We start from the raw sequence: 23,457 nt of genomic DNA on the forward strand, positions 1-23,457 counted from the left end.
CGGAAGGCATGTGGTTGGTAAGAACAATAAACACAGGAGAGAGTTTCTGATATATTAATATATTCTGTATTCTCTAAAATTTTTTAAAAAAAAAAATGATGTCAAGATAACCTTCAACAATCATTTACTTTAAGGTTTCCAATCACATCATTCGAAATAAGGATGAATTAAATTAATTTAAAGTCCTTTGAAACTCTTAACTACAAAAGCTTCGTTTGATGCTAATACTATATTATATAATTTGAGTTTACACGTGAATAATAGTTTATATGTGGAGTATCGTTTGACCCATATTTTTTATAAGGATAATGTCGTGGCAGATTTTTTAGCCAATCACTGAGGGTTTAAATATAGATTGGATCATTAATAGTGAGAATTTGGCCAGTCACCTCTAAGGTCTTCTTCGTATAGATAAAATTGGTCTCCCTTACCTGCAGCTCAAGTAGGTTTCCATTGATAAATTTTATTTGTTTTATCTAAGTTGACATTATGTGTTGATGTTTTCCTCTTACACGTGCCTTTCGTTTCACCATTTTTAATTTATCTTGGTATTGTATTTTTCTTTTTGATAAATATTATTGATTGTCTTGTATTATGGTTGGTTTGTTTAATTTTTTTATGCGTTTTAATTTTTTTGTTGAAAATCTGTAACCCCCATGCATATGGATGTAACCATGATTTTCTTCCGCTATAAGTGAGAATTATCAATAAAATTAAGATATCGTTTTTTTTTTTAAATGTGAATAATAGTAAGTTAATATGTTTGAATGAATTTTGGGAATATCATTGAGATATATTTGAATGTATGAAATATGTTTAAATATGTATGGTTTTTTTAAAAAAAAATTAAAAAAATAACAAATCTCATTAATGATTGATTTGTTATTGTACTGATGAAATAATAATTAAAATTTTATCAATGAACAATGTGGCGTTAAGATGAAAAAGTAAGGTTATTTATGATGAAATAAGTCGTGTGTATATAGATAAAGAGTATATCCATCCGTACTAAACTATGTCATATGGTCTGAGTTCATTTTAACAGTCAAACGGGACCAAATGTCTTACATACTGACGTAAAGTGAACTGGATACATTTTCCACTATAGTTGGTGGATTATTCAATCAACGCATAAGGCTCATGAAATATTCGAAATCTATCTCGATGTACTCTTAGAATGGACATGATTTATAAGTTAAGAACAAAGCTGTTCAGTTTTTTTTTTTTCAAGCAACACATATGTATCATGTAAGAGAATAAGTGGTCCGGATTAGAAGATGTGACAATTCTATTATAAACCACGAAATGAATGATCGGTTCTAATAATTAAAATCTATTAGTTTTTCTATGCTATTACACTCGCGATGGTTAACGATGAAATTTGAAAAAAACTATTTATAAATTTTATTTTTTACACATCTAATACACGGTTGATATGAAAATTTTCATCTCAGTTATATTAAAATATAATTAGTGTTTTAAATTATAATAAATTATATTATAAGTGTTATATTAAAAAAATCGATTTATTTGTAGTAAAACTTATATGCTAATTAAATGGAATGTTAATGGAAATTTAATGAAAAATAATTCGTATCGTGAGTAGAGTATATGACGTGAATATAGTTTCTAATTTAGAAAGGAAAGGTGAGTGATGGGCAACATTACAACTCGAAGGTTGAGATCTCACGTAAAGAGCATATCGGTGTTCTTGTTTTCTTTCTGCTTCTGATTCTATAGATCGAGGGAGAGAAGGAAGAGACACGAAAATAAACTAGAATTTGAGGAGGCAACTGGTGAGAATTATAGTTAACTACTGCAAGGGAATAATTCGAGACGCGCATAGAGGCATTAACACTTCCGTTTCATTCTCTTTCCTTTACTCCCTGTTTCTTTGGTTTTTTCTGTTTGCAAAGAATCCCCTCCAACATTCCAACAACACCCGACCCAATTACCCTCTCTCTCTCTCTCTCTCTCTCTGAAGATCTTATTTTTACATGTTGGTGATCGGTGACGCAACAAAGGCAGGTTTAAGGATCTGAGAGGACCACCGCCACGCAGATCTCTGGCAATTTCTGTCGATTCCGTATCCGGGTCTTGTTTGATTCGCAATGAGTTGGAGATACAGAGCCGGATTGTTCCTGATAGCGGCTGTTGTTGTTATTTGGGTCTCCTCTGCAGAAGTCACCCAGGTCAGCTTCTCTCTCTCTCTCTCTCTCTCTCTCTCTCTCTATATATATATATATATATGAACTCTGATTTTCTCCTTTTTATCTCTTCTATATTTAGTCGAACTCGGGTGTAATTCCGTTCATGATAATGCATTTATAGGTTCCTTATGTTTGTGTTTGATGGATTATTTGTAACTCATTCGCTTGGAAATCGTCCCTGGAACTGTTTGAACGTAATATGCTTCCTGCAGACCTACCGACCCTCTTATAGGTTGAAGTTTTAAATATTTGATTCTCAGCATCGTATTGCTTTTGGCAATTTTCAAGGGTCTTATATAAGGTGGTGTTTCTTGTTTCATCAAGTGTTTGCGTAGGCATTAATGGGTAATTGTAAGTCTATTTATTTTTATCTCTCAAAATGTCTGGCATAATGCTTAGCTCTGTACATATTGATATGACACTGCACATGCTAGCGACTGAGCTATCTTCTTGAGCCAGGTTTCAGCTGATTGATATCTTATTTGCAGGGCATATTTACAGATTATAAGCAGCCATTCGCAATAACATATCTCGGAGCTTCTCTTATGGTAGTCTACCTCCCAATATCATTCCTAAAGGATTGGTTGTGTAATATCCTAAAACGTTGCTCTTCTAAAAGCGGTAGAAATGCAGAAAGCCTGAATGATTTTTCTTCTGGTCTTAGTTCTACTCTAAAATACATTGGAGGCCAGAAAGACTTTGAACTGGAACTTCAGGGGACTTTGACTAGAAAAGATAGTGAAGCAGACCTTTCACCTCATGCGGAAGCAAGTCCATTGGTTGCTAAACACAAAGATGATGCACACATACTGAAACGAGATAGGGAGCTTACAACCAAAGAAATTGCAACTTATGGATTTTACATTGCTCCAATCTGGTTTGTAACTGAGGTAAGCCACTTCCTTGGCTGGTTTTTTCAAAATTATATTCTTCATCTTGTTTTGTGGAATGACTCATAATGAATCTTCTTATCCTAGATCCAATTGCACTTGTAGGTAAATATTTGCAATCGGTTTGTAAGAACAAAAAAAAAAAAAAAAAGATTTTTTCTCTGTATCTATAGTGTATTGTACCTCTTAAGAAGTGTGCTTGTACTACAGCCAGTCAGTCCTCTTAATACACCTAAAGCTTCTCAAATATCACTAATTTGGGTACATAGCTTCTTTTCACATGGTGTATAGAATGGTTCAAGTCTATCCTTCTGCCCTGTAACGCAACTGGTACTATTACATTTTTCTTTATAGAATTAGTTCTAGTATTCATCGGTCCTCAATTGTTGCATGTCTTATTCAGCTTTTGTACTTGTGCTTGTGTGTTGGAGGAGAGTTTTTTCATAACTGCACATGGTGCATGCTCCCCCGTGTGAACTAGTCTGGTGATTTTGGCAGTTCTATAATGTTGTGTAATGTTGTGTGTATTTTTCTATGCATTGGCTGTTAGGTGCGAACAGCATATTGATTCAACTGGAAACTGTGTTTTGATTGTTTCGTAATGCTTGTTGTTTCATAGTTGTGAAAAAAACTGTATGCTGTTTCATAAGGTTCTCAAGGTGAAGAGTTTAGGTAGGGATTGTTTAGTCCAAAATATGTGCACCATGGCCTTTACCCAAATCAGGCACCCTTGCCTTGTGCATCTATGTCTGACAAGGAGGTGAGTGCCTCTGAGTTTACCCGTACCTACTACTGGACTGTAAAAAAACGCGGGCAGGGGGGGAGGGAGGGGAAGAGGAACTTGGAATACGTCCAAATGCTTATATGTTTGCAGATTTTACTCCAGTAGAGTGTATATTCTTCTGTTACTGGTTGAGATATTTTTGTTCATTAACTTTGCTGTTGCAAATTTTTAAGCATGCATAATTAGTAACAGTTTTTTCATGGAGAAATTTTCTTTGATTTCATAATGCTATTGAGGATTTAAATTTAGTCTGGAAAGCCCAAAAATACTTTTTGTTGATGTTTTTTTTGTTTGTTTGCAGTATCTATCAAATGCTGCACTGGCACATACAAGTGTTGCAAGTACAACAGTATTATCATCTACTTCAGGACTTTTTACTCTTTTCATTGGTGTTTTTCTGGGCCAAGATTCTTTAAACCTTGCAAAAGTAGTTGCGGTCTTTGTCAGCATGGCTGGTGTTGTCATGACAACTATGGGAAAAACCTGGGCTAAAGATGACTCACAGATGAATGCTTCTGCGTAAATCGTCACTCCTTTATCGTTGCATCATATCCAATCTTTCCTTGCATTGTATTTAATGCTTATTTCAATAGTAAAAGGGATAAAGGGCTTTATTGATGCTGGCTGGCTGATGGACAATAAACTGTTAGAATTGTGATTATGGTATAATATGTTGTCAAAATAAATGCAGAGATGTCAAGGCCTATTGTTAGTCTAGGGAAGCTGCATGTTTTGCTGGTGGGTTAAACTTTCTCATTCTTTGCTTACGTGTTGGGGTGGGTGGTAGGGGTTAAAGAGTAAGCTTGGCCAAGTTCCAAAATACAGCTTTGCTTATTGTTGTTTGTTGAAAGATAGGCTGTACCCCTTTTGTATAATATGAAATTCAATGGGTAATCTCTATTTTTCTATAGCTCCCTTTTGTTCGTGCAAAACTTTTGGTGGAGCTCAGTTGCTGTGCCCTAAAGATTCTCTCATTCTAGTTGAAGAATTTGAGACACAATATCCCAAGCAACTAAGTATATAACTGAATATTATGTAGGTCTTTATGCATGTATCATTGCATGTACATACAGACCCTATCAGCTTGCTCTTTGTAATGCATGTTCTGCATGTTGACAGTTGATATTTGTTTTCAGCAATGGGAAACGTTCTCTTGTTGGTGATCTTTTTGGCCTTCTCTCAGCTATGTCATATGGTTTATTTACAGGTTCAGAATTGTGTTTGGTACTTAGTTTTAGTATTTATTCCAAATTTATACTGACAAAAAATTATGTAACGTTCTATTTACCATCAATGCTGTAGTGCTTCTTAAAAAATTTGCTGGTGAAGAAGGAGAAAGGGTTGATGTGCAGAAGTTGTTTGGCTATATAGGATTATTTACACTTGTAGCACTATGGTGGCTTGGTAAGAGTCTTGATCAGATTTTATTATTAATTAGCCTTCAAAATTGTTTATAAGGTTCTTTATTTGCCCATCTCTCCTTTTAAGAGTTAAATTGTTGGGGAGCTCCACCTTCTGAAAAATTGGCAATAATGATAATTTTTTTTGATAATTACAATAATGATAATTTTTTCGTGTTTATAAGGTGTGCTAGATTTCTTATTTGTCTTTTCTGTGGTGTCTTTCATGTGGAGATCCATGTAGAATACTGCCTATTAGTAAATATCTATTCTTTTGAATTTCTTTTCTTTCAGTTTGGCCATTGACAGCCTTGGGAATTGAACCCAAGTTCACAATCCCTCATTCTGCTAAGATGGATGAAGTCGTGCTTGCCAATGGTCTTATTGGAAGTGTCCTCTCTGACTACTTTTGGTATGTAAAAGCTACTGCTTATGAATTAGTGATCTGGAGCTCACTTTTTTTCGTTCTCTTTAAGCTACAATATCTCGTTTCTGCATAGGGCACTCTGTGTTGTATGGACGACTCCACTGGTTGCCACCTTGGGCATGTCACTCACCATCCCTCTTGCTATGTTGGCTGACATGGTAATCCATGGTCGTCACTATTCAGCAGTTTACATTCTTGGCTCAGTTCAGGTAATCTTTGAAATTTTCTGAGTTTGTTGTAAAAATTATCATCTGTTGTGTCTTGATAAATCAATTTGTTTGAAGTTTATTGAAGCTATTTATTATTGGTGTGAATTAGGTGGAAAGTGGTGTTGTTGAGTGGTAGGGCACTGTTTACATTTCTCTTATGGATGTGATCTGATAGCTTTCTTTTCTATTCTTTTCTGGTTCTTTTTTTGGGAAAAAGGAAACTTAGGGTCTCAAACATTTATATTTTCGGTTCTATTGTTTGTTAATTATGAGCGGATCTTTGTACTACAGAACTAGCTGCTGTTACCATTTATTGACTCGAATTTATGTGGCCAGCTGTGTTTGAAGTCTGATATCTCTTATGTTGCTTTCCTTTGGTGGTTTATTGCAGGTATTTGCTGGTTTTCTAATAGCTAACCTTTCAGATTGGGTCTCAAGGAAATTGGGATTGTAGCATTTTGTGATATTCTTGTAGCTTGATCCCAATTCTTTCTCGGGGCCATTCTCTCTCCATTGTTTTGATTGGATGCCATATTCATGAATTATTGAGTCCAAAGTTCCTCTGGGGTATATGCATCCTTTCGTTGGCATATCGGAAAGAGGAAGATGATGAATGTAATTGTAGCATAGTCTATTGATAGTGTAAATGAAGGTTTGTCTTTGTGTGAGGTTTGAGTGTTGAGCCCCAAGGTTAATAATAAAGTTGTCTTTTTTAGAGAAATGAAAGTCTTCTTCCATTCTTTTTATTGGCGTTTCTCATGAATATTTTCAGTACTATTTTTTTTTTAAAAACATTTTGATATGGACAGAATCTTGATCTGAAAGATTAAAAAGATTATAGATTTGGCATTAGTAGCCAAAGGTTGATGATAATCATAATCCTCACCTCATGATATGAAACCTTTTAAGTGGATAGTGACCCATCCACCAATTGCATTGGTATTTTTATGGAGAGCCACTCCCACCATGTGTTGCTCAAAGCTAGACGACAAGTCGTTTTAATCCATCATGTCACACTCACGTCACCCGGAGATTTATAAAATTGACCTGGATTTACCATTATGCACTCCGTAAATCCAATATATTACGCTATTTGACTCATTGATCAACGGCCCAAGTGGGCCGGACGACATGTATACGGTGTTCGATTTGATTGATTTAAAATTATAATAATGTCAGAGCTCCCAGTGTTTTTTTATGTTTTTTTTTCAATTATTTTTTATATAAATTTTTTTAATAATTTTAAATATTTTTAAAAAATAAAAAAATATTCAGAATATTATTAAAAAAATTTTTTTAATCACAAAATAAACTTCGTAATTTAAGTAATTTTTTAATAATTTTTTTATATTTTAATTAAGAAAGTATTTTTAATGATCTTCTAGATTTATTTTATTTTTTAAAAATATTAAAAAAATCTATATAAAAAATTACTTAAAAAAAATACATAAAAAAATATAAAAATATATACTATAATTCCAGCAGGAGCTGTAGTATCGTTCTTAAAATTAAGATGAGATGAATTGAGATAAAAGTTAAAAATTAAATAAAATATTATTAAAATATTTTTTAATATTAATATTATTTTAATATTAAAAAAGATTAAATTATTTATTATATTTTATATAAAAATTAGAATTTAAAATATGAAATATGAGGATAGAAATGTGTAAAAATGTGAAGTTTATATTTAATATAAGAATAAATATAGATAGAAGTTATTATTGGGAATATTCATTTTGCATACATGATGTGATATTATGTAGATCATACATCTTCTCAAATGAGTGTTGAAAACAATCAACAAAAATCAGTCACGCAGTGAGTGTAAAATGTACATTATTATAGTGGCTTCTCTCTTCTTTCTAACATTATAAATATAGATAGAAATCATTATTAGGAGGAGCATTTATTTTACATACATGATACCATACATTTTCTCAAAAAAGTGTTGGAAATAATTAACTAAAAACAGTTATATAATAAGTGTAAAATATATACTGTTATAGTGATTTTTCTCTAACATTACTCTTAATATAATAATGAAATGAGATAATTCTCACGATTCAAAACTAATTTTATATAGTCGCAATGATAGTAACTTCTCTCAAACATTACCCTTAATATAATAATGAAATGAGATAGTTCTCTCGATCCAAAACTAATTTTACACAGTCGCAGTGATTCCGGTACCAAAAGAAAACAATAAGGTCGCTCGGTGACGCTGCATTGAATCCGAGAACACGAGCAAGGGTCCCTTGTAGCTTCCTCGTACTCTCGATTCTCCGACGCCCGAGGTCTTCCCCAGAATCTTTTCTCTTTGTGCAGTGACCATGAGATCCCAACCGGTTATTCTCGTGCTTTTGGTACATTTATGCATCTCATCTCTTTCCTCGTCTCTCGCAATCTCACCCGGGTAGGTTTTCTAATCTACGTTCCTCTTTTCCGGTAAATTTTATTCTTTTTTGGTTTCTTAGAAAGGAAAGAAAGCTTATATATATGTTTATATATAATAAACGTTTTATTGATTATGGAGGATTTCTCACAAAAAGTGGAGGAAAAAAATAATTTTTTAGGACCTCGACTTTAGTTTCTTTGCCCCTTAATTTAATTATTATTATTTTTTGGTTATTAACAGTGAAGGTTACACCGTTAACGGTCGGGTGAAGATTCGAAGTATGTTCTTTTCCATGTTCCATATACATTTCCATTCTCTTTTCCTTTTTGATTTAACTGCAGCGTCGAAAATCGGAACTAGTTTTCGTCTTTATTATTTGACTAGTATGTCCTGTAATTTTGAGTTAATTGAACTGGTTGGTACTGAATCAGGACATTGAAAAACGCGAGTTAAATAGAACCCGTGTTATCGCAATATTTGAACATCAATCGAATGTACTACTAGTTGCTTGTCGATCTGTTATTACTCATTATTTCCTCGTGCGGTGAAGTTTAGCTACAAGCAGAATCTCTTTATTAAGTTGATTTAGATGGTGAGAAGAGCGCTTGGAACCTCTCTGTTATTGGTAGATTTTGGTTCAATTCTTACCGAAGATGCTTATAGTATAAGTTTCTCATCAAGAAGAAGTTTGGCCCGTCTGCGTCTGTGTGAGGTGAAATTTAGTTGGGCCAATTCTGCCTGCCTGGATGGTTTCGGCAAGCACATGTCATCAATGGCAACTCTTCCATCACAGATGTTACAATTTCAACACTCAGATATTATATTTCGTTTAAATTTAGATTTTGGACCTCTATGTTGATTTTTTTGGTCTTCAAACAATGCCCTGAAATGTTATGGTTTCTTTGCATAATTTCCCCTTTACAATGCTTCTTTATGTTCTTCCCTTTCCCACCCTTTTCACCCTTTTTAAGGATTAACCTGTATTATTTTTAAATTAATTTGGCAGGTATGGGTGCACAAGGTCTTGTTCTTCCTGGAAAATTATCAAATATCAAAGTTGTACTTAATGGTGGCCAAAGGGTTACTTTACTGCGACCTGATGGATATTTCTCGTTGTATCCTTTTTTTCCTTTTCCACCTTGACACATGTTATTCTGTTAAACTTGATTCAGGACACTTTGGCATTGTCTGTTTATACATTGCAAAATTCCTCTCCTGCAAACCCATTCCTATTTTTTCTATGTTGTTGTCGTAGAAAAATTCATCTTCATTGTTATGGAAAATGACCACATCTTGTTTGATGTGGTGCCCATGGAGGGAAAGAAGTGACTGGACTTTTGAAAATTGTGAGAAGACAGTGACAGTACTCAAGAATCTTTTATTTAGAACCTAATATCATTGGATGATTGCTCAAATTTTTTTTTTCTATTTCTAGTTTCTAGGAGTTTTGTACTCTGCATTTTCTGGTTCGGTGTATAGCCAGTGTACTTCCTGTTCACTTGGGTAGCACCCTGTTTTGATCACAAATAAAGCTGAAGTTATATATATATATATATATATGTATATGTATGTATGCATAAAATATTTAAGTATTTCCTTTTGAGTTAGGATTTTTTTATATATATAATTTCAAAATGTAGATCTCCGCTTTTTTATTTATTTATTTAAATGCCCTTGTTATTTTACTCTTTTGATAGGAAGACTGGTGAATCATACTTTAGTACTCTCTGTGATTCCTTAATATGCATGCTTATAGCGATAACGTGCCAGCAGGAACTCATCTAATTGAAGTAGATGCAATAGGCTATTTCTTTTCCCCGGTGGGACTCACAATCTACTATTTCCTATCATTATTTTATTATAATGACCAATAAGATTTCTCATTATTGATTTCTCTTAAATGCATTTAGGTCCGAGTTGATGTCAGTGCCAGAAATCCGGGCAAGGTTCAGGCCACACTGACAGAGAATAGGAGGGGTTTGAGTGAGTTAGTTTTAGAGCCGCTGAGAGAGGAACAATATTACGAGGTTTGTTTCAACTTAAATTTGACTATTTCTTCTTCTTAATCTGTTAAAAACCTTGACTCATCGTGTTTTCTGCTTTTACAGATTAGAGAACCCTTTTCCCTTATGTCTGTTGTGAAAAGCCCAATGGGTCTGATGATGGGATTTATGCTGGTAGTCATGTTTCTAATGCCCAAATTAATGGAGAACATGGGTAAAGTACTCTTGTTCATAACGTTTTATGTTGAACCCCTGATCTTGAGGCTCTGACTTTTTGTAGATTTACCTGGGTTGGCTAGGCTCAGGCAGAATAGAAAAGCCCAATGTTTCATGAGAACCCTCAAGGCTACTAGCGTTTGTTGTATGGTTCCAGTTCTCTTACTGACAGTATCTATTTGTTGTGTTTTGGTGGCAGATCCTGAGGAAATGAGGCGAGCCCAAGAAGAAATGAGGAGTCAAGGGGTTCCCTCCTTGGCTAGCTTGTTACCTGGTGGTGCTGCCAGGAGTTGAGGAGTTAAGGATGAAAAACTGTGAACCCCCTGTCCTTTCGTGTTCAAAACATTAATCGGAATTTATGCTCTCAGATTGTACCTCTTTTTGTTGGCACCTCTGGAAGGTATTGGTGTTGCCTTGGTGAGGACCTTAAAAACATATGCTGGCCCGGTCCTAGTGATTGCGTTTGTGATGTTGACAACCGTCCACAATATTCTTAACTTCTCTCTCCATTATGCTTGCTTGAAAATAGGTGGGAACTATTTTGAAAGGGTGTCTGTGTTAGTGGCACACTCCTTTAGAAAACTCAAAATGCCTCCACTCGAAATCACAAGATCCTGTGCATCAGAGTATCATTCAGTCGATATTGCAATCCGTAATTGTATTTAGCTGATATTGATTTGAAGCTCGAGTTTTATATTTGCATTTTTGCTGTTGGGCTTCTAAAAGGATAGGATTGGTTTTCCCAATTCTGAAATGTGATTATCAATCAAGAGAACGACACCGATAGAGGCTTCTGATATCTGTTAGTGATATGGCTCCATTAGCACGCTGTCCTACCCAAATAATAGGGTTGGCAGCCTGGCACTGGCACCTAGTGGTACCAAGGAAGTATCCGAGGTCTTATTACGATCGGTTCAGGGGAAATCAACCATTTAGATTAACCCAATCCATCAACAATATCAATACTACGAAAACGTACTCTAATAAAATTCAAAAGAAATGAGAGAAAATGGTGCAAGAATGCAGCTGAAATCCACTTCAGGTGCTTTTATTATAGCATGAAACAAAGAGCCAATAGCAAGTGAAAGAGCTCCCAAGGCAAGTGTCCGGAAATAGGATTGGAGTGCCAAATGATATTCTGGGAGTGTTGAATAACTTTCATTCCCAAGACAGAAATGAAGGTGAAAAAACAAGCAGTTAAAAATAGCACCAAGGAGCATGTGGTACAAATAAAACTATTTTTCCCTTTGTCAATGTAGCTGCTGATGTGGCCGGTGGTGTTGAGCAAATGGATCACGTAACTCGTCAAAATGGGCTCGCCTAGTCCGACACATAAAGTGTACGGGAGCCCAAGTGTGCTACTGATGGACCCTGGATCTGGACCTCAATTAACTTTGCCTTGGAAGTAACCGCCTCCCTCCCTCTCTCTCTTTTCTTCAAAAAGCTTTTACCCCACTTTTTTTTTCCTTGTCTCAAACTCGAAACCAAACGGGTACTCTCGCTCTCAGAAATTCAAAACCTTCGTCTGGTACTTTCTACTCTTTGCGCTGACTTCTCCATTTCCATTCCAATTAATGGGAGTACTAACCTTGACTCAAATCACCTTTATTTGCACAGGGATATAGTTTAAAGTGTATTTACTCTCTCCCTCTCTTGTTGAGATGGAGAACTTACCGACGACAATGAAATCGGAGCGGCGGTGGAGATCTAAGCCTCTCCAGAGCACCAAACCCTCGCTCGTGATGGCCTTCTTCTCTTGCCTCGCTTGGCTCTACGTTGCCGGCCGGTTTGTCCCCCCTCCCTCTTTGTTGATTCATTCCTCTTTTTGCTTTACGTTAAGCCGAAATTCTAGATTTCAACAACTTTACTTTGCTTTTAATACCCTTAAAACACAATGACGCCCCTACGAAAATTCAAACCGAACTATCAGCTCAACCTGTTTGGATTTTTCTAGTTCCTAATATGGTGTGTTTGAAAGAATTGGAGTTAATTTTGCTTTTTAAGTGTAGATTTGTGGTCTATGGAAAGGCACAGGTAACAGAAAATTACTTACTATAGATTTGAAATCGGATCCTCCATTTTGAATTCCAGAGTTCCTTCCATGGGGAAAAAAGAAACGCAGCCTTCAATTCAGCCGTCTAACTTATATATGTTTTCGTTTCTTTTTTTAATTAATTTTTGTTACAATAGCTGATTCGTAACACTTTATGCATTTTCAACTTTGTTGCAATAATCAGGTTGTGGCAAGACGCAGAGAACAGAAAATTACTTTCCAATCTTCTTTACAAGAACTCCCTCCAGGTCTGTTTAAATTTTTCTGTTCTCCTCCCTTTATCATACTCGTACTTCGTTGATGAGGAAAGTATTGAACCTTGAGACACAATATTAAGCTCCAAGCCCGTTACAACTTACAAGTCGTTAGAATTTTTTTTTTATTTTTTATTTTTTATTTTTTATTTTTTGTGGGGGGTATTTAAAAAGAGACTTCTTGAGATGATAAATTATTATTTGTTTATATTTCTTAGAGTTTCTGGGGCTTACAAATTGTGGGTTGGTGACTTGTGTTGATGTATGTTTCATTTCAATTTTTTGATTCAATATATCTTTAATATTTTTCTGCGTTATTGTTACCAGAGACCCAAGGTTCTTACAGTAGAAGATAAGCTAACGGTGCTAGGATGCAGGTACCTTTCCCATCTTTTTCTTTAATATCCCTTTTTATAGTTGGATATGTTTTGGTGTGCTGCCATGTACTGTTTTTATTGGAATCTCTGGTTTTCAATTTTAGAGATTTGGAGAGGAGAATTGTGGAAGCTGAAATGGAACTGACGCTGGCTAAGAGTCAAGGGTACCTCAATAACCAATTGCAGCAAAGCAAGTCTTCTTCTGGCCGAAGGCTTCTTGCCGTTATTGGGCTTTATACTGGATTTGGTAGTCACTTGAAGCGAAATGTTTTTAGAGGGTCTTGGATGCCTAAAGGTCAGTCAGATTGCTAATTATGCTGGTTGTGTACTTAATTATTCCCTTTTTTAAAAAATCTGAATTCCATCCTTATCTTTTGTGACCAGGATGCACATTGGTTAAAATATTGATTACTAAAATATTATATGAGCCTTGATCTGTTTTTTTTGGTTATATTATGACATCCATTACTATGCATTTTAAAAAAACATAATATTATATGAGTGGACGTTTCAATCACATATATGCCTCTCTTTTCAATTAATTTACAGCACCATTTGGGCTTTTACAGGTGATGCCTTGAGAAAACTTGAAGAAAGAGGAGTGGTCATTCGTTTTGTAATTGGTCGGAGGTTTTTCCAAAAAACTTAATCCTTAAAATAGTGGCATATGCTTTCTTGTTCATTTGTTTTGTTGGTTGGTTTTTTCAGAATTACCAGTTCTACACTTCTGGTAGCAAGAATGGGACAAAGTTCTATCTAACCTTTTTTAATTTGACTTTGGTAGTGCCAATCGAGGTGATAGCTTAGATCGCAATATTGACAAGGAAAATCGCACAACAAAGGATTTCTTGATTCTTGTAAGTTATAGATTCAAATGTGTCAACAATTCAACTGATAGAAGACGTCTGACACAGCCATTAAAAGTTTGTTATAATGACATCTTTTCAGATTTTATCAGACATTTTGAAATTTAAAACAAATCTAATTAAAAAATGAATATCTTGGATGTGTTCTGTTTTTTTGTTCTGCTTTTAATAATCAGGATTTTTTAAGAGGCCTGAATGTTCCATATCACCTATTTTCATCCTATCAAATCAACCTGTTAATGAAAAATAAATTCCTGATTTCTTTTAAGTTAGAAATTTTTGCAAGTTTTATTAGTTTGCCTCTTATTCTATAGCTTTGTAACATTCAAAGCATAATGTTTGAACATGTTTCTTTGATAATGTGTCAGGAAGGTCATGAAGAGGCTCAAGAAGAGCTGCCGAAGAAAGTGAAGTACTTCTTCAGTACTGCAGTTCAAAAATGGGATGCTGAATTTTATGTAAAAGTTGATGACAATATAGACCTTGATCTTGGTAAGCACTCATACATGCATCTATTTCTACATAAAATAAAATATTGGTACATTTCTGATATATTTTTCTGAGCTTTTTGGTGCATCATTTACTCGGGTTTCTGCTCTAACAGAGGGTTTAATTGGACTTCTTGATCGTCGTCGTGGTCAAGATGGTGCTTACATTGGATGCATGAAGTCAGGAGATGTGATATCTGAGGAGTATATGCTTATCACATCTTCAGCTTTCTCTTAACTGAAATCAGTTGTAATCCCAATGTTATTGAATTAAGCTTATCAGCTTATAATTTCTTGTTCATTTTCAGGGGTAAGCCTTGGTATGAACCTGATTGGTGGAAATTCGGTGATGAGAAATCGTAAGTGATCTACTTTTGATTGAAAACAAAAGTTATTTTTTTATTTGATAGGAGAGCATTTGGGGATTATTCTATTTGTAGATTTATTTTTCATACATCTTTAAACTCGTTAAAAATCATTTATGCTCTATTAGGTTGTTGGTGGGTGGGGAGAGGGTGAGAAAAACTGGTAATTAAAAGTGTCTTTCTATGTTTTCCCCACCTTTTGGCAGCAAACAGAGTATCATTTAGCACATTTATCAGCATTGGCAACTTGTGAAACTGTGAAAATTTGATCAATATAAAGTATCGATAGTCTTGTATGATTGGATTAGAAAACTTGCTATGTAAAAAATCCAGCTTCATTATTTAATTCTCACCTGAGCATTCTGTGATACTGCTACACAATTGTGTTCTCCCTTACCTATTGTATAACCTTGGGAGTTGACAGTAGTGTGTTTGCTTGTTGCATGCTATGATAATAATTTCTGAGGATGTTAGGAAACTGAAAATAGTTTTCACAAATTGGGCAGCATTCATCTGCCCTCCTTTAGGGATCGAGTATGTAGTTGAAACTTTTCGTTATGATGTTGCTGCTTGCTACTCTAATTGCCACAATATGAAATTTGACCATAATTACTGCTTTCATTCAGGTACTTCCGACATGCAGCTGGCTCTCTTCTTATACTCTCCAAGAATTTAGCTCAGTATATTAACATAAACAGGTTATTACTGGGTCTGGTTTCAATAGGCAATTCTGTTTTAATTTTTTGTTCTGATTATCTTCGTTGTGTCTGTCATAAGGGGCTTGCTATAATTTGCTGATAGCAAGAATCTGAATAACTAAATCATTTGAAATTTGGAACTTGATGTTCAGCCCATTTTGTTCTCTGACTCTCATTTTTTGTTAACTTGATTGCATATTTTGAAAGTTTGCAACATGGATGTCCCTGTTGACCCAAAATGATAACATAATTGATATTTCAGTTTTTTTTATAAGTATAATTGATGTTTCAGTTTAATCAGAGCAAAACAAAGTTGCTATTATTGTATGCTAGTGCCCATCTCATTCCTGTTTCCTTATCATATGCAGTGCATCTCTTAAAACTTATGCTCACGATGATGTATCAATGGGTTCGTGGATGATGGGTATCCAAGCAACCTACACAGATGACAATCGCCTTTGCTGCAGTAGTATTAGACAAGGTAAATTTTCCTTAATGCTTTTATTAATAGTTTATCTGGAACTGCCAACTAGATCCTGGTTTTTTGTTTTAACAAATTTGCCTTTTATTCTCATTTGAAAACAAAAAGAACAGTTGGAAATCAATTCTTATATTAATGACTCTAAAAGGAAAAGGCCTTGAAGAAAGATTCTAATCAACAGAGCAATCTTTTAAGCATGGGTTGGAGCAGTTGAATATAGTGTTAATTTTTTTAACTTCTAGGGCTGGGGGTCAGGGTGGTGGTCTGCCTTTAACAATTATTTTCAGTAGTAGTGTTACGATTACTTTTAAGACATTTTACCAGCCATGCAACTTGTATTTATTTTTAACTTTCTTATTTCCAGACAAGGTGTGCTCCCTGGCTTGAACAGAGGAAATAGTTTATCAGAAAAATATCCCCAACTTCTTTTATTTGGGGACTGGAATGTTGGTCTGTCTTGATGGCTCATTCACCGTGCACATTTTTGTTTTATCTCCTAATATGAGGGATCTTTGAAAACATCAGCAAGATTATTCATTTGGATCTGGATATTACCTGCAATTTTTACAAGATTTACACATGTCCACCACATTGTCCTGTCCTATTGGTGGTCGGATCTTAAGTGGAAGCTAGGTGCTATAGTGTAAACTTGATGAAATATTTCGTGTTTTATTTAGTCAGTAAGGAAAGCTTCTGTTTCCTACAAGCCATGCTTGTGCATTCCAGAGTTAAAATAAGAGTTGAGCTTTAGCAGCATGCATATTCATGTTGTATAATTTAATTATTATTTGTTTCATTACTTCGCAACTGACCTGTTACCTGTGCAAATTTGCATAGTCACTTTTTAAGACAACTCATACCATTTTAAGCCGGTGTAGGCATTTGACCCCTAATCTTTTGTAATGTATATAAATGAGCATGCTCTGAAAAATTTCATTTGAAGCATGTCATGTCCTCTATAAATATGTGGAGTGAATTAGAGTAGGGGTAAGTCTCTTTAAATTGCTTGGTTGAAAAGCACTCCTCAGCTCAATCTGGAACTGGAAGTTGGTTTATCTATGGGGAATTATATTACTAATGGGCTTCACACCACAAAAAACTTGACGATTTACAGTCTAAGCCTAATTGCTGGACATTATCCCCTGTTGTTGATTACAAACCCACCAGTGACAACCATCCAAGGATTGATTACACTTGCGAGAAGTCTCGTAAAAAGAGAGACGCACATTTGGAGGAAAGACCTGTGATAATCAGAGTGTGAGGTGAGTTACGAGAGATTTTGTGAGGAAGAAAGGCAAGCCCCTCCTGTTGTATTTGTATTGGTGGTGAAATTCAATCGAAGCCAGTAGTAGTTGGATGTAATGATTAGCCCTGGAAGCATTTGATCCTGATTTGGAAAATCCCCTTCTAGACTATCTTCCCTGTAAACATTTGCACTCTCTATTGTAGATGTACATGAAAACTTAGTATATTTCGTTACTCCATCTTATAGCATATGATAAGGAAAACAAATTGCACTAACATATGGGATCTTTTTTCCTGCAATTGGTATTAATCAATTGCGTCTCTTCACCTAATTACATACAGAGAAAATAATATAAGGTATTTGAGCAAATACAATAGAGAAAGGAGCTACGGTTATTGGGTCTGATTGGTTTACAGTGATTGGTTCCAAGAATGGAATATCCCCTAAGGAATTGATAGCAAGTATTTTTCCATTAAGAAGCATTGTTTGGCTGTGTAAATCCCCATCCTTAGCTGTCAAGTGGTATTCTTCTCTTGTAATATTACTAATTTTAGACCCTCGAGACATTGTAGCAAACCTAGTTCTTGGAGTTTGATTTTCTTGTGAAGTCGAAGTGCTGAGGCTGGTAGCATTTTCTGTTGAAACGTGCACTTGAACTGTAGCGTTACCGTCTAGGTTGATCAGGAGCAATGTGATTCCTTGCTGCAATTATTAAAAACCCAATGAAATCATTCCTCTCTCTCTCATTTTTTTAGTGGACTAAACTGTAGATTATAGTCACCTTTTTCTTTGAGCAGTGAGCATAAGCTCGGATTTTATTTGTTCCGGAGAAGTTTGTGGATAGAACATTCCTTCCCATCAAACGATGCCAAAGAAGGGCACTGTGAATAAAACAACAATATTAATAAGCGCATGCCTCTCGTTAATCAACCTATATAATATTAATTTTTTTCTTGCTAATGCCTTGGGCTCATTCAGCCCCCCATTTTCACAAGTCTTGTGTAATTCTCGGGCCACGCTAGACTTTGGGGATGGGTTCTTAGGGTTATTCACAAACTCTTGAGCTCCCTTCAGATTGCCTCGTTTTAGGTATTTTAAGAAAGTGATTCTCTTTAGCGTATGACAGAAACCATGATTCAGGGGCAGACCTATTATCAGATGGCCTGTCTTTGTTCTTCTCAATCAGAATTCCTATTTATATATTTTTTTGGAATAATTATTCGGTAGTCTTGAATATGCAATACTCTCATCCTATCGCAAAATATCATGTCATTAAAAATTAGTATTTATATAAGTAATTTGAATGATATAATATTTTGTAATAGGATGAGAGTAGCACGCCATCTATATTTTAGGAGTGCCTAATAATTTCATTTTATCGGGAATGGAAGGCTTTGCTAATTTGGAGTATAGTGTCTTGCTTGGAATTCAAGAAAAACCTGTAGTAATCAGGATTTGGAACCAATGTGGAAGCGTCGAGTAGGCCATAGTTTCCACCAACTAATGATTGTCTACAATATGTTTTGGTGTCAAAAGATGATGCCATTCCGAGCTGGTCCAAGTACCTGTTTGATTATTTAATGCCAACCAAGATCATTATCCAAGACCAAAAAAAAAAAAAAAAATGGAGTCCGCAGCAAATTTACCAGAAACTAAAAACAAATGCATCAGTGACAAGATGATGGCCGCTATTATAAGCCCCGCCTGCTTCTCCAACCCATGCAACTGCTCGAGTCCCACTACTCTTCAGAATGCTCCGAAGGCTACTGAAGGTCTGCGATACGCTGTCAAGATTAGATGGATCTAGGATCCTGTCAATAAGGTGATCATCAACACCTACGTTCGAGAAAACAGGAAAGCTGTCATCAAAAATACTTTTCTAGGAAGTGCTTATCCGGTGGTGAGAAATGCTGCAGAGTAGAATAATATGCGTATCGGATATGGTTACTTTCAAACTGATCCTCTTACACTGTTCTCTTACATTGTTCGATTCACTATGTGAGAAATCCGATATAGAGTTGTTGTTGTTGTAGTTTTTTTTTTTTTTGGCATTAATTCCCTTTATTTTTCGATGTACCTGGACCAAGGCTATAAATATGGTGGGAGACCACTTGAAGAGACTCGGGTGTTTCCTTGATGAATTCTGTGAACCAGTTCGCATCAAAGAAACCTCCTGGCGCAATGACTAGTGGTTTAACTTCAAAACCAGCATAAATATTTTGCACCATATTTTGGAGAGAGTTTATGTCAGATGCATATTGATGTGATGGAACCCTTGTTCCAACTCCATTCCCACTCAGTTCATTTCCTAAAAAGGAACAAGATTTATGTAAGAGATTATGCAATAAACTTAAAGAAAAGAAAACAGAGTTATGGTATGATGTTTGCCAGAACAATACATATACTAGGTCAACTAAAGCATATTTGATGAAATTAATGATTCAGTTCACCATATTCTACTGGTGTATGTTTTGGGTAAATAATAGTTTATCTTGGTATATGAAAGACTATGAAGTTATAAAGCAAACTGCTTCCACATATACGTATCCAATATGTGAATAAGAAGTCTTACCAAGCTCCCATCCATGAATAGTGTAACCCTTATTGACAGTATATCGTATAAGTGACTCGGCATCACTGGAATTCCAAGCTCCTATAGCAGAACCTTGTGAATCTACAGTCTTGCCACTTAGTTCATTTAGACCAAAAACAACCACAGCCCTGGATTTTAAAACAAAATGATAACCAACAGTTCATGATTTATTTAGGAATACCTATTTCTTTGGGGAAAAAACAAAGTGTATAATTGCAGCGGATTTCTGGCTATAACAAAGTTGTTACCCGGCTTTTTTGAAGAAAATGTTGAGTTCATCCCAGCGAGACATAGGGAGGCAGCCTTGAGAGAAACCTAGCAACTCAGAGTTGTTTTTTACAAATGAGCTGCATTGTGGAGGATTGCCTTCTGTGTCGTATATGACTTTGTCTTGTAGGGTTCCCCCTAATCTGATTTTTAGGGGAGAAAAAGCTGCAATACAATTAAACCAGAGTCTTGACTTGGGCTATATAGGAAATTTTCGAACAAGAATTTTTATGTGTTGTTGTGTTGCCGTGTTAAAAAATTTATGCAAAGCGACGACTTACCTCTGATGGCATTCATTAATATAACATTGTTAAGGTCCTACCAAGGAAAAAAATACAGGAGTCAAATTAGAATAAGGAAAGAAAATAACAAGAGCCTTGCTCTTTACATCATTGAGCATCAACTCGATAGAAGGGGCAAAACTTATTCGACAAGAAGGGATCTTTGCGACTGTGTTTCTAATGTACAGGAAACTGCTAGGAGTTCTGGTTTTTGGAAAAATCTTTAGTAAACTTTGGTTCCGTACACCACACTCTTGGAAGTTTTCTTATACGGAACTAGTTAAATTGTAGACTTTTCACCAGGAGGTGTGGCCCAAAAGATTGTTCGCACTGCCCATGCGGGGGCGGGGGCGGATTGACCCCAGTGGGGCCCCGCCCCCCGCCCCCCGCCCCCCGCTCCGCACTCCTCCAATTTTTAATGTAAAAATTTATAATTTTCAATATTTATATAAGTAATTTATATAAATATATTGTATATAAATATATACAATTTGTTAAAAGCTTGAATTCAACTTCAAGTTAATGGATTGTCTTGGCCTTTTAGGCCAACCATTATATAGGAGGCTAAAACAATCCAAAATATAACTCTAATGAGTTTGTATTTTTTTTAATGTATAAATTTCAATTTATACTTTAAATTATATTATAATTTGAGTCTAAAAAATATTTTTAGACAAAAAAATTTTTTAGACAATAGGTGGAGCGGGGTGTGGTTTCTACCCTACCCCCCCGGTAGCGGGGCGGGATATGAAACCCTTCCACCCGCATGGTGCAGGGCGGGAGGCGGGGAGGGGGTGCCCCCGCCCCGCACCATGCGGGTAGCACCCCTAGTTTGCACCCATGAAATGTTGAACCTTGGATCTTGAAGGGAGTGATACCCCAACACGAAGACCTTCACCACTTGGTCTTGTGGATATCATCTTAGTTCTTCTTTTTGGCCATCATAATCTGCTTATCTTGGTTCCGACAGTGTCAAGATATGGTCATAAAAATTCTTTAAAAACTTTGTGATACGTTATTATGGGGGCACCTCAGGAAAAACTATTTGGTCAATAATTTCAACGGAGAAACAAATAAAAAGTAGATGTCAAAGACGCATGCTGAACTGAATGATATCAAATATGGAATTAAAAAAAAAAAAAAAAGCATGTGAAGGATGATTGGCTTACTAGATTCAGCAGAGAAGTTCTGCCCCAGCTACATGTTCCATAGTCACATTTCTCAGGAGGCCACCAATCCAAAGTGGCACAGACAAAATCATCATCTATTCTTGCCATACAAGTTGTTCCATTTATTAAAACGACGCCTTCAATGGTATTTCCAAGCCCTGTCGTACTGTGTGAAGCCGCAGAGAATATTTGAATGAGCCAGTAAAGCCAGAAACACGTACAAAAGAGAAGATACAGAGAACACATCCCATAAGACAAAATCTTCTGCATGCGCTTCTTAGCTGCGAGTGCAAGCATGCTATTCATATATATATATATATATAGAAACACCAATAAGTTGTAGAGTGGAAGAATCGTAACTATGTACGCAAGTCAGGTTGCGAGAGTTGTTAACAAGTATCAAAGTGATGTTTTGTGCTGCCCCTTAAAATAGAGGACTAGAAATTGATGATTGAGGGCTAAGTAATTAAATTCACATATTTCCATTATTTTAAACTTTCGGGATAATGAATTATTTAGTACGAACCAAATAATAACTTTTGAGTTTGAATTTTAACTCCATACTTTAACTCTCGAGTTGAACCCACTACTTATTAAGAGAAAATCTGGTCCATGTGTTAGGAATAACATTATAATATAAACTATATAATAATTAGATGCATATTTTCTGATCAGACAAATGATTATTCAACACCCATCTCAGTAAGAAAGCCCAAGTCGTCAATGTAACTTGCTAGCTCTTAAAAGATTGTAACAAGATCATTAGAAGCAGAAAACAGAGGATTAACATTAAAAAATACAAGGTATTTTACCAGGAAAAACCTCCACCAGACCAACCCGATAATTAGATATGAAGGAAAACCTCCACCAGGCCGAGTATTGAAGGACAGGCAGTGCCCGGCCCCTAACGAACCCCATTAGATAATCACTTTAAGGTCAACAGCAACAAGGGTCTCTCTCGTGTGACATACAGACATGATGACATGATGGATGTTCCTAAATTGTAATGATTATTATTCAGCTCACAAAATCTAATCTCTTTTCCTTTTAAAACAGCAATCGTTTGTCCAGAGTCGTGACACTGAAATGGTCTGATCTAGTTAAGAGAGTGGCAAACATTATCTCTTCTGGTGGAAAGCAGTAGTGCTGTCTAAGGGAGGTTCCAATTGCCTTAAATAGTTCGTGCATGGGAATTCATAATTACTGCTCTCTCTCTCTCTCTCTCTAGGAGGGTATAGCAAGGCGTTAACTGAGGCAGGTTCCAATTACATCAAAGTTCCATAAGTGAGAACTTTCAATAAATGGCTGCTACCCCATAAGTGAGAGCTTTCAATAAATCACAGGGATGCATCCTCTTTGAAAAAAAACACATACCTTTCTTGGAGTGGCCAGTCAATTTATTGTTTTAGGTTTATAAAATAGTCAGCGTGGTTAATATATGAGATAGCATACATGAAATATAGCTTAAATTCCAAATTGAACCCGTTAATTTAGGATTACCTTCAATTTACCCTCCAATCTGTTGATTTGAACAGTCAAGCCCTTGAAATCCCAGATTATTTTCGATTTAAACCTTGAATCTATCTGCTGACTTTGCTCCTCTTCAAAGTAGATATAGCACGAGCATCAACTTGCAGCCTTGTGGAAAACTGTCATTCACTTGCTCTGTTCTGTGCTAAAAAAAAAGAACCGAAGGGATTTGCATTTTTAAGCTCTCTTTGCATGCCTGTGCTGATATGAATGTGGTATTTTCTCCTAATATATATTTATATTTTCCTTATA

The 23,457-nt window shown here is 35.6% G+C and overlaps 4 protein-coding genes across 5 annotated transcripts; 3 read left to right on the forward strand and 1 right to left on the reverse strand.

Annotated features, from left to right (window-relative positions):
• The first annotated feature begins 1,658 nt into the window (after positions 1-1,658).
• LOC108992250 (uncharacterized vacuolar membrane protein YML018C) lies at positions 1,659-6,658 on the forward strand. Its single transcript, XM_018966748.2, has 8 exons — positions 1,659-2,192; positions 2,699-3,100; positions 4,186-4,403; positions 5,021-5,091; positions 5,187-5,288; positions 5,579-5,696; positions 5,785-5,920; positions 6,312-6,658. Exons 1-8 carry the CDS (start codon positions 2,112-2,114, stop codon positions 6,372-6,374), a joined length of 1,191 nt encoding a protein of 396 aa, XP_018822293.1. The 5' UTR covers positions 1,659-2,111; the 3' UTR covers positions 6,375-6,658.
• Positions 6,659-8,027: 1,369 nt separating this feature from the next.
• On the forward strand, positions 8,028-11,119 carry LOC108992199 (ER membrane protein complex subunit 7 homolog). The gene is made up of 7 exons (XM_018966671.2): positions 8,028-8,336; positions 8,559-8,596; positions 9,325-9,433; positions 10,075-10,138; positions 10,229-10,345; positions 10,427-10,535; positions 10,737-11,119. Exons 1-7 carry the CDS (start codon positions 8,254-8,256, stop codon positions 10,829-10,831), a joined length of 615 nt encoding a protein of 204 aa, XP_018822216.1. The 5' UTR covers positions 8,028-8,253; the 3' UTR covers positions 10,832-11,119.
• An 865-nt stretch (positions 11,120-11,984) lies between these two features.
• On the forward strand, positions 11,985-16,825 carry LOC108992198 (hydroxyproline O-galactosyltransferase HPGT3-like). Its single transcript, XM_018966670.2, has 13 exons — positions 11,985-12,065; positions 12,155-12,323; positions 12,775-12,838; positions 13,172-13,221; positions 13,326-13,516; positions 13,791-13,851; positions 14,006-14,078; positions 14,456-14,579; positions 14,692-14,779; positions 14,884-14,934; positions 15,567-15,638; positions 16,007-16,119; positions 16,484-16,825. The coding sequence occupies exons 2-13, from the start codon at positions 12,199-12,201 to the stop codon at positions 16,504-16,506; spliced, it is 1,035 nt and encodes a 344-aa protein (XP_018822215.1). The 5' UTR covers positions 11,985-12,065; positions 12,155-12,198; the 3' UTR covers positions 16,507-16,825.
• A 765-nt stretch (positions 16,826-17,590) lies between these two features.
• Positions 17,591-23,408, reverse strand: LOC108992197 (heparanase-like protein 3). 2 transcript variants are annotated; one of them, XM_035695639.1, is made up of 10 exons: positions 23,176-23,408; positions 21,676-21,956; positions 20,507-20,543; positions 20,207-20,390; positions 19,938-20,086; positions 19,443-19,673; positions 19,012-19,201; positions 18,805-18,930; positions 18,147-18,246; positions 17,591-18,067 (listed from the first exon to the last, which is right to left on the reverse strand). In XM_035695639.1, the coding sequence occupies exons 2-10, from the start codon at positions 21,943-21,945 to the stop codon at positions 17,693-17,695; spliced, it is 1,662 nt and encodes a 553-aa protein (XP_035551532.1). In that variant the 5' UTR covers positions 21,946-21,956; positions 23,176-23,408; the 3' UTR covers positions 17,591-17,692. The 2 variants fall into 2 exon arrangements, with proteins under 2 accessions (XP_035551532.1, XP_035551533.1); XM_035695640.1 differs by lacking the exon at positions 19,443-19,673.
• Positions 23,409-23,457: the final 49 nt, after the last annotated feature.

Source organism: Juglans regia, chromosome 11 (assembly GCF_001411555.2).
Source record: "Juglans regia cultivar Chandler chromosome 11, Walnut 2.0, whole genome shotgun sequence".
NCBI classification, from domain to species: Eukaryota; Viridiplantae; Streptophyta; class Magnoliopsida; order Fagales; family Juglandaceae; genus Juglans; species Juglans regia.

Bases quoted from the DNA above. Each gene is read 5' to 3' on its own strand.
- LOC108992199 (XM_018966671.2), top strand. From the start codon at position 8,254: ATGAGATCCCAACCGGTTATTCTCGTGCTTTTGGTACATTTATGCATC. The intron at 8,337-8,558 runs GTAGGTTTTCTA...GGTTATTAACAG, and splicing joins TCTCTCGCAATCTCACCCGG to TGAAGGTTACACCGTTAACG. The intron at 9,434-10,074 runs GTATCCTTTTTT...GCATGCTTATAG, and splicing joins CCTGATGGATATTTCTCGTT to CGATAACGTGCCAGCAGGAA.
- LOC108992197 (XM_035695639.1), bottom strand. From the start codon at position 21,945: ATGCAGAAGATTTTGTCTTATGGGATGTGTTCTCTGTATCTTCTCTTT. The intron at 20,391-20,506 runs GTAAGTCGTCGC...ATTGTATTGCAG, and splicing joins ATTAATGAATGCCATCAGAG to CTTTTTCTCCCCTAAAAATC. The intron at 19,202-19,442 runs GTACATCGAAAA...TCTCGAACGTAG, and splicing joins TATTTATAGCCTTGGTCCAG to GTGTTGATGATCACCTTATT.
- LOC108992250 (XM_018966748.2), top strand. From the start codon at position 2,112: ATGAGTTGGAGATACAGAGCCGGATTGTTCCTGATAGCGGCTGTTGTT. The intron at 2,193-2,698 runs GTCAGCTTCTCT...TCTTATTTGCAG, and splicing joins CCTCTGCAGAAGTCACCCAG to GGCATATTTACAGATTATAA. The intron at 5,289-5,578 runs GTAAGAGTCTTG...CTTTTCTTTCAG, and splicing joins TGTAGCACTATGGTGGCTTG to TTTGGCCATTGACAGCCTTG.
- LOC108992198 (XM_018966670.2), top strand. From the start codon at position 12,199: ATGGAGAACTTACCGACGACAATGAAATCGGAGCGGCGGTGGAGATCT. The intron at 13,222-13,325 runs GTACCTTTCCCA...TTTCAATTTTAG, and splicing joins CTAACGGTGCTAGGATGCAG to AGATTTGGAGAGGAGAATTG. The intron at 14,580-14,691 runs GTAAGCACTCAT...CTGCTCTAACAG, and splicing joins CAATATAGACCTTGATCTTG to AGGGTTTAATTGGACTTCTT.